Here is a 10,109-nt window from a genome sequence, read left to right on the forward strand (position 1 = left end):
CTGGGCTTGATACAGATGTGGAGGCCAACCTGGACCACATCAGGAGACTCCATTAGAAAAGCAAGGAAGGAAGGAAGGAAGGAAGGAGGGAGGGAGGGAGGGAGGGAGGGAGGGAGGGAGGGAGGGAGGGAGGGAGGGAGGGAGGGAGGGAAAGAAGAAAAAATAGAGAGGTCATTATTGCCTGCCTTAGTTCTATCTGTTTCAAAGATTGACCAATAGGTGGTAATACTTTTTAAAATCCTAGAATTTTAGAATTGAAATAGAGCCTTCTACCATATTATTCCTAATTGTATTAACAGTTTCAAAAGCAGTCAACACATTAATGGAAGTATACATATATTTTAATTATTTTATATAAATATACACAACTCTCACATGTAACTCTAATATTATAATTTAATATGTCCTCTTCCCATTTCACAAACTAAGAAAGCTGGTATTAAAAGCAACTTCATTGTGGCTATCAAATCAGTAGGAGCAAAACTGAGGTTGAATTTGAACCTAATCATGTACTTCTGTGATATCATCCACTTTGTGGAATAACTAGCATTGAACACATTAACTTCTGTGGCTTTTAGTTACATGAGAAACTGGATGTATGGTTACAGACAAGGAATATAAACTTTAATATTACAGTAATAGAAGATCATCCTACCATGGAGTCAAGAAGAAACAGTCTAGAATAGTCTTATAAATATTACTAAGGGGATAATGTCCAATATGACTGTGTTTGTAAAAGCCATATCTCTTCACGTACAGTTAAAATCAGTTAACTTTAAAATTACCAGCTAATCTTATATAACTGAATGAATTTAGCAGTTTTCTTTTTTTTCTTTCTTTTTGTTCAGTTGACTCATTTGGCTTTTACTGGAGTAACAGAAGAAAGGTAAACTCTCTGATGATGAATGCAGTATGTGTGTTGATGTTGTAAGCTTAGCGATGTGTGTAGACTAGCAAACACATATACCTAATAGAAAAGTAAAAATTATTTTCAAATTTGAGAACTGCTGAATTAACAAACACTTAGGAAACTCATTCTTCTGACAAAGTCATACAAAAAAATGTTAAAAAAAATCACTAGGAATCTCTGAAACTCGTCAAAGAATTTTACTAATAATGCAAAAAAAAAAAAAAAAAAGAAGTTACATGCCGATCTGCCTCCCATTTTGCAACCAAATAGAATGTTGAAGAGTACGCTTATAAATGCTTGGAGAAAAATGAAAAATAAAGTGCAAACATGGACACATCCTCCTGTAAAACTGGATTGTGGCTAGTCAATGTTTTGGCTTCCAGTAGTTTCACACCACTGGGTTAGGGCAAAACATGCTCTGCCGGCATTTTCATCTGCCAAAATAGCCATTTGCAATTAAAAATTAATATTGGCATTACTCCTTTGCAAGCAATTATCAAAAGGCTTCTGGCTATCTTCCTTGTTTATAGAGCTTCTTGCACCACAACTTTATTCCACTTTGAAATACTGTTCTCATATTTTTGTTTCTTTTATGCCATCCTATTCCCAATGTTGATATATGAACAATTTTAACATTTTTTAATTGGCTCATAGGCCTCAAGTATGAAAGTATTTATTTATATTTTTAAAAAATAGACTGATTTGCAAAAGTATATATTATGTTACTATATTAGCTGAATATAAAGCAGAATAAATTGAACCCCTCTGCACCTAAGGAAAATAAGTATTTTTTTAATGAATGCCTTTTAAACAAAATGTAAGCATCAGTTTCTATAGATACAGACTTAATTTGGAACAGAATTCTTATGCAAATAATAAGCAATTAATTAGGTCTAATGACATCAGATACAGAAAGCAAACAGTAGAGTAAAATTCCATCTACCAAAGGGGAACTAGTATGGTCTGGAGAGTTGGATATCAGTAAATGTACTAAGAGGCACACATGGACTACAGCTGTTAAGCACATGGAGTGGGGAGAGGCAAGGACCAGGGTCCTTCTCCAATCAGAGGAATGTTGTGCTAAATATTGGAAAGGTGCCATTAGCTATGGTAGGGCACATAGAACTTGAGGAGTAGGGCATGAAGGTATAGCCATGGATTAGGAGATAATTATCAATGTAGTATGATTAATAAAAACCCAGAGACAGAAACTGGGGTTCAACCCGAAGGTCAGAAAAGCAAAACAAACAGCCACTGGCTCTTACCTCTACCTCAGTGCAAAATGGCAATCCTGCCTCCAGGAATCTCAAATGAGACTGTGTGTGAGAGTTGTCTCCTCCCATTTTATATTCCTCTCTAGTGCTGGGATTGAAGGCTTGCACCACTACCGCCTGGTTTCTATGGCAAACTAGTGTGGCTACTAGAATTAAAGGTGTGTGTCACCACTGCCTGGTCTGTAAGGTTGACCAGTGGGGCTGTTTTACTTTCTGACCTTCAGGCAAGCTTTCTTTATTAAAATTATAACTGAAATATCGCTACATTCCAGCTCAGAGATGAGAAGGGAAATGATTAAAATACCAAATAACTTTGTATTCCAAATACTTTGTTCCTTCTGTGATAGTATTTTAGAATCATTCTATTCTGCCATTTTACATGGGTGGAAGACACTATTATGGCCCTGCATAGATGAAGAGTCAGAAACCCAAAGGGTCAAATGATTGCTTCACATCAGTTTCTTAGAAAAGACAGAGGTCAAACCATCATATTCTGAGGCATTAGCATCTCCAAGAAAATTGCAAAGACCTGATATTTCTTTCAGTTTTGGTCTACTTGAAATTTCTGTATGGAGGACTTCGAAAAAAAACCACTCCTTCATTCATCCAGTTAGCAATTAACACGGCCCGATGAGATACCTAAGACCTTGCTAAATAAATAAGATTCTGAATTAAGTAGACTTTATGCAAGGGAAAGTACTAAAGGTCTGGGACAAAAAGACATCACCACCACCACAAAGATAAATGAAGCACCATGATATATTTATTCATTGCCTTCCCAGAATGCAATGAAATCTAAAAAAAAAGTGGTACCTACCTCATCCATACCAGCCACGTGGAAATGTGCCTATGAAGCTACTTTTGTATTGCAATTTGAAGAGGCAATGAAAATTGAAAGTATGTGTTGAAAAGTCAAGGTACACTTAGTGGAAAATAGCATAGCATGAACAATAGAATAGTCATGAGACACAGGACAACGTGGGCAAGCAAGGCTAGTAATCAGGGGAATGGAGACTTGGGGAGAGCTATAATTAAGTCAGAAAGATGACATGAGGTTCTCATAAACTGTCCCAAGGAACCTGGAGCCTAATTTACATAATTCCTAATCATACTTGGATATACTAAAATATACTTATGACCTGAGTCATTCCACATACGCTTTGGCAACAAAGACCTTGTTCTTCAGGAGCATCATTCAGAAAAAATCTAGTAAAGCTTCATCAGTTTTTGAGCCTCTGGATTATTTCATCAGTGTTCTGGATCTATCTTCGAATTCTTACTCATCCACCCTTTTTGCTTTTCTTTGATTTTTGATTCATTGTTCTAATTGCCACAAGCTGATAAATATTCATAATCTAGGTATAGGATCAAGACATTTCTATTAATCTCGAGATTTTTTTTTTTAATGAATTGATTTCCTCAAAGTATTTTTTCCTGTGTGAGTTCTATGTGCTTGAAATACTAGGGGTTGCTGACCTAAAGCCCATGAGACAAGACTTAAGCTGGATTCCTGTTCCCAGGCCTTCCAATTGTCCCCCAAGTAACTAAGCACATCTGAAATTCTACTTGAACAAATTTGAACTCTTAATATTCCTGTGAACTTGAGTCTTCACAGTTTGCCACATAAATTACTGAATGATACTTCTATTTCCCAAATCACAGGCTGGAATCATCTTCATTGACCCCTTAGATGAGTGAAAACATGCAATCAATTCTGTATCTCTAACATTTTTTTAAACAAATGCCTGGAGTACCCAGCCCTTAATGGGACATGTGTATCACACCTCCTCCCCTTACGCATCAAAGGTATGGACCATCAAGTAAGAGGGTGCACAGAAATTCTAAGGGTCAGGGGTTAGGAGAACCTATTGCACCATGACATAGCACCTTCCAGACATGACAAACTCACATCAGCAGTGGTTGCCTGTACAAGATCAAACCAGATAATGTTCCAGCATGGATCACGATGAGTTCTCAAGGCCCCATCCCAACTGAAGAGTTGATGATGGCTGGTAGGGAAGGAAACATTTTGCCCCTCTTTAGGTTTTGCATATGCCAGTCATATATACATAGCTCTCCACCAGTGGCAAATGGGCGACATGAACTGGACTTCATGGGTTATTAAAGAACAAGATATGAAGTTAGGATGGGAAAGTGGGAGGAGAGCTGAGAGGAGCTGGAGGGGAAACTAGGAAGTGGGTATAATAAGAATATATTGTACAAAAGACTCAAAGAATGAATTTTAGAAGAAAAAGAAACATCGCTGGGTGAATCTCTTTTTATCCCCACAGTTACTCCCTTACTTCCTTATGCAATGATCTTTTCCCTTTTCAGCAGCCCAGCACACAGAGAACCAACAGACATTTTCAGGGTGAATTCGATAAAAAAAAAATATATAGTAGGAAAGAATGGAAATTTTGTAAAATTGTTTCCTCCTGAAAATTACAGATCATCCTAACTATTTTAAATTCCCTCTCCCAAATCTTTTTCCATCCTAAGACGTATCCTCTTGATTTCCACCATTCATTAACCACTTCAGTCTATAGGACAAAGACAAGGTTCCACGACAATCATCATAGACTACTAAAAATTAGGTGCATGCCCCCCCCCATCCTTTTCTTGAAAATGGCTTTATCCTGAAAGACTTTTTGTTTATTCATTTTACATACCAACCACAGTTCCCCTTCCCTTAAAAACCTTACAGTTACAACACATCCACGACCCCACATTTTTACTAAAGCTATTGTCTCTGTCAAGATAGCTCATTTGCTCTGTTATGTCCACTTGAAATAGCTTACTTAATTGTCCAAACTCAGCCCATGTCTGATTTCCCCTTTAAAGACTGCTAGCTTTTCTGATCTTAGCCGTCCTGCCTGCTCTTTTGCATGTAGCTTTGTAACTTATCTCCTCTGTTATCATACTGATAGCACCATTTCACACCTGTTGAAAGGCTAACACTCACCCAAATGCCTTTCCTCCTTGAAATCAGAGGGCTTTGACTCATAAACTTGGAAATCATCACATTCCTCAGATGTTCAAATATGCATAAATGGGGAATTCTATGAAGGATACAATCATATTTAGTTTTTATTCATAATACTTGTGTCAGGATGGCAGTTATAAGGTTGGCAACAGAAGGAAGATGGCCAACCAATAGAGGATAGGTTGGGAGAAACTGGAAGGGCAGAGACAGCAGCAAACGACAGAAAGAGATATATCTGGAAAAAATATTTCAAATCAAATGAGCAAAATTTAATGGTCATTTGGGGGCAGGGGAGGGGAAGGATGACTCCAGGGTCCCTAGCTTTGATGGAATATTCTAGTTTAAAGTATTTATGAATTCTCATCCACAGTACTAAATCAGGCAAAGACACTGTGCAATGTGATGCTAGATGGGTATCTCTGCATGGATGCATCTCACAGCGCTTCCTGTGAGAGTCCTCAGGACTGACCACGTTTGCCATAGCGACACAAATTTTCCTTAGGGACCCTATCACGAACTCCTGCAACCACCATAATTCTTGTAAATTTCCCCCAAAGAAGGGCAATTTAAAAGAAACAAACAACTCAAAGAAATCATCTCCTATTTTAAGAGCTCATCTAGTTAATTGTATCACAGCTGAAGACAGAGCACACTGCTGCCAGGGGACTCAGAAAGAGCAGGAAGTGCCTGGATCACCTAAGGCCCACAAATTCAAGGAAGAAGTCACTTGAAACAGGTCACCTCTGTTCTTGCCAGCATCCTTACCAGTAGTCTGGGATATATACTCGTAAGATCACATTCAGGCCATTAAAATATCATTATAATAATTATTTTCACATATTTTAACAGAAATTTCTCTTTACCTGAAGTATAATATTAAACATAGTTCTCTCATTTCTTGGCAGTGGAAACACTGGGCTAACCAAGTAAATTCATCCCTGAAGCACCTCATTAATCACAGTGTACTTGTTCTTGGCACGGACCTTAATACACTACAAAAACCGTTATTAAAGTAAGATTTGAGGATTCCCAGGCTGGCAGGGCATTAGTTAGTTACACCTCACTAGAAATTAGTTTCTTATAGTTTCCTGTAAAGGTCTTATTAGGCTTACAGCTCAAAGTAACCTTGCTTTATTAATTTAATGTGTAAATTCCTGCTATTCAAAACCTCATTTAAAGTCATAAGTAGTGATTACCCCTCTTTGCCCGGGCTCTGCAGTGATCGTGTGCCATCTTCCCAGGAGCTGACTCTGTCCACTCTGATTGCATGCTAACGTGGATCTTGCATCCTGAAATGCTCCAACCCTACAGCCGCAAGGCTCTTAGAAGCATTATGGAGAACTTTATATTAGCAACACTGTGCTGGCAAGCACTTAATTTATGTATTATTTGCCACCTAATTCACTGATAAAGCTGGCTAACAGGCAAAAACTTAAAACTAGAATCTTTTTAAACATTTGTTTCAACATTTGTTGAAGTGTAAGAAGTCCCATAAGCCCATAATAACCGACTTAACAACCAGATATCAAAAAGAAAATATTGTATCTTGAGAAATTTTCATTCATGTTTATAAACAATGCTTAGGAGACATCAATATGTTCAACAATGGTGGTTGTGTCTCTGAATCCATAACACGTAGTTTACCCAGATAAAATGCAATGTATCACATCATATTTAAAACTCAAAGTCATGAATATTTTGAGCACGTTCTAAAAATATCATCATCCATACTGTGGACATTTCCTGCAAATTAAGCATCATCATTGCTAAATTTTTCAGTATATTCGGACAGGTCAAAATAATTTATTAGGCTCATTAAGTACTAGATTAATTGCATATCTACCCAAGGAGATGAGCTTAACAAGTGTCAGTGGTGTTTCCCTGTCATTAATTACATCTAATTCCGTGCAACTCTTCCATCAATAATGGATAGGACTTATGCTTTTGGGTGCAATGATGATACAAAACAACATTCCCTGTGGGTGCCTTGCAAACATAGAAAGCTGACGGGAATAGCCCACCTAATCCTACATGTTCATATCACTCTGGAACCGTAAAAATTTCCAGACATCGAGGGCCCCAGCGTGCAGACACGACCAATTTCCTGAGTTCTACCTGGTCATATTTCTGGTTCGCCTATTTACAAAACCAGTCCCTTCTCTTCGGTTAGTATTATTTTTTAAGTTTCCTGGGTTGGTGCCAATTCTTCATTCCAGGGGAGGGATAAGTATAGGATGGCATGCTTCATTTCTGGAGGAATTTTTGTGTGCCCCAAACATATTTTACTACGTAAGAAACAAGGAATCAGTCAGCATGTGCCTGCAACTTTCTCTGAAGGTCTCCTAAGGCTAATAATATATTTCGCTTTAACATAAGGAAGGGAGGGACGCGGAGGGTGTAAAAAGACGAGCGTTCTTTAAAAACAGTGAATTAGACAAGGTGTAATGGCATAAAGACGACTGTAAATCGTCCAGCTAAACCTAACTCTAACAGGAGATGGAATGAATGGACGTTGTGGGAAAAACAGTAGTAAACTTTAAAGCCACTGAAAGGTTTTTTAACGCCTAAGGGAAAAATAAACATTTGCTTCCAATCATTTTCTCATTAAGCATTCTCTGCTAGATGGCAAGGCTTACTTAACACATGCACGCGCATACACACACACCTACACACACACACACACACACACACACACTTTGTCTTAGTGCCATAAATGCCAAATGAACCCACTGCTTGATCCAGGTCAGAACAGACCCCTTTAGTCTCTGCCCTGGCACTGTGGGCCATGTTTCCGAACCCACGGTTTCCCCACTTGCTGCTGCAGCTGAGTGGAGCAGAGCTTGCATGGCCCGCTAGCACTCCTACACTCAGGCCACCTTTCTGTTGCAAGGACTACATGCACTGACAGATTTTCCGTTGGTGACAGCTGTGATGGTGACCAGGCGTGTTTCCGGGCGCGCGCGCTTAAAACCTAGTCTCTCTCTCCACCATGTAGCAGCTTCCTGTGCTGGACCTCCAGGGCTGACTGTGGACCCACCCTTCACCTTCTCTTCTCCACTCCATCCCACACCGCCTCCCCCCTCCTACACACTCTCCAGCTTCAGGTTGGTGCCCATCCTCCCAGAGCGTTTCCCAGCTCCTGGGCGCCCCACTCAGTTAAGTTTACGTATGTCAAGACCTAATCACTCCCGATTATCTGAGTCGTTTAAATCCTGCTTCTGCCTCCAATCACACAGGTACCTGGAACTGTCCGGCAGTTCCTTGGGTGCTATAGGGCAAAATGGTTCAATCTGAACAAGTGCGAGAGGTGGGACAAGAGAGATGGAGGGCTCCAGAGGGCCCTATCGCGAACACGTGCAAAGAAATAAAAACCACCACGTGTGTGTATGTGAGTGTGTGTGCGCGCCCGCGCGCGCGTTTCCGCGCCTCGGGCCAGGGCGCGGGTTCCAAGTACACCCCAGGGGTTCAGGCGCAGGGGGTTCCCCCACAGTGGGCATGGTTGAGGGGCGCACGGGGGGCGGGTACTCACACGAACGCGTGGTAGACGAACGCCCAGCCTCGGGGTCTCTCCAGCACGTTGTACAGATAGTTCTGCACCCGCCGGTACTTGACGTTGCGCCGACAGCTCTGGCTGCTGGTGTAAGAGAGCGGCTTCCCCAGCAGGCTCATCCGGGCCCCCTGCTTGCCCCGGCGGCTCTCTCTCAGGCCGCCGCCACCTCCTCCGAGCGCCGCCGCGCGGGTGCCGAGCAGCAGCAGGCCGTCGCCCCTGGCGGCCGCCGAGTTCAGCAGCACCCTGCCGCGGCCGGACTCCACATCCTTCATGCCGCTGCCCGGGCGCCCCCCACCCGCCGCCGCCGCCGCCGCCGCGCCGCTCCTCACCCAGAGCCCGGCGGCACCGCCCTCCTCTCCTCCCGCGTGGTGGCGGGGCATGGCATCACCACCGGCACCGCGAGGGGGGCGCCGGCGCCTGCGGCGGGGGCAGCGGCCTCATGTGCACGGGCAGGTCTGCTGGAGGAAACCCTCAACCGACGGGGCGCCCCTGGGGGCAGACGAGCTCAGTGCCCGGGCTCCGGGCGGGGGCGGCGGTGTGTGAGGAGCAGGCCCCGGGAGGTCCGGATTTCTGCCCCTGCCAATTCCAAATCCGGACCTGTTGGGGGCGTCACTTTGAGAGGTGTCCCTTGCTCTCCCTTAGTTCCCCGGCTGCCACTCCCTCCTCCCAGAGGGTCCGCGGGCCGGACCAGGGGCTTGCGGGGTGTCCCCAAAGCACGCTCCCACGCGTGTACACCCAGCCCGTGTTGGCTTAGTCTGTATCCTGCTCCCCCGCAGAACACCAGCCTGATCGTAAGTCCGTCTCCCGGGCTGGAGTTTGGGTGGGTTCTTCCTGAGGCTTGGAGCTGTCCGGAGAGTGAAGTCCGCCCTGTGCCTCGTGAACAAACTGGACCAGCAGTTCTCTGGGTTTCTCCCGCCGCTATGCCACACTTGGTCCTGCCATCCTTCCGCAATGGGTGTGGGCAGGAGCGACTAGGTCCTGCCCTCCAGGTGCTGGCTAGCCTTTGAGCGGGCCAGCAGGGCGACGCTTCGGGTAGTGGCGCTTGGGTTCCCGCGCTGGGGACCAGTCCTCCGCAATTCAATGGACACACCCGGAGACCGACAGGCAGGGACCCAGCAGCTTCCCTCGACTCAATCCAGCCTGCGGGCTGTGACTTTCCATCCTAGCCTTAGACAGCATGCCCGAGAGTCACGGAACATCCTTCCCATCCCCAGGGATGGGGTGTGGGGAGGGCGTAAAACTCCAGAACCGTTCCTTTGCGGTGAGGGAGCTGCCATGCGGCTCCTGACAGAGAAGCCTGGGAAAATCAAGAAATTTCCATTTAAGTGGGAGAAAGTCACAGAACTGCTTAAGTCTCCGCAGCAGCGGTGGCGTCCCCAATGAGTGGGAGAG

General features: G+C 43.5%; 1 protein-coding gene across 5 annotated transcripts in view; it reads right to left on the reverse strand.

The window, feature by feature from the left end:
* Kcnq5 (potassium voltage-gated channel subfamily Q member 5) overlaps nt 1-9,097 on the reverse strand; it is a 519,651-nt gene extending 510,554 nt beyond the window's left edge. For all 5 annotated transcript variants that reach the window (XM_038342681.1, XM_038342680.1, XM_038342683.1 and 2 more), the window contains exon 1: nt 8,697-9,097. In XM_038342681.1, coding sequence (XP_038198609.1) covers nt 8,697-9,097 — 401 coding nt within the window. The remainder of the gene's footprint in view (nt 1-8,696) is intronic.
* Between the last annotated feature and the right edge of the window lie 1,012 nt (nt 9,098-10,109).

This window comes from Arvicola amphibius, chromosome 9 (genome assembly GCF_903992535.2).
Source record: "Arvicola amphibius chromosome 9, mArvAmp1.2, whole genome shotgun sequence".
In the NCBI taxonomy this organism is placed as follows: domain Eukaryota; kingdom Metazoa; phylum Chordata; class Mammalia; order Rodentia; family Cricetidae; genus Arvicola; species Arvicola amphibius.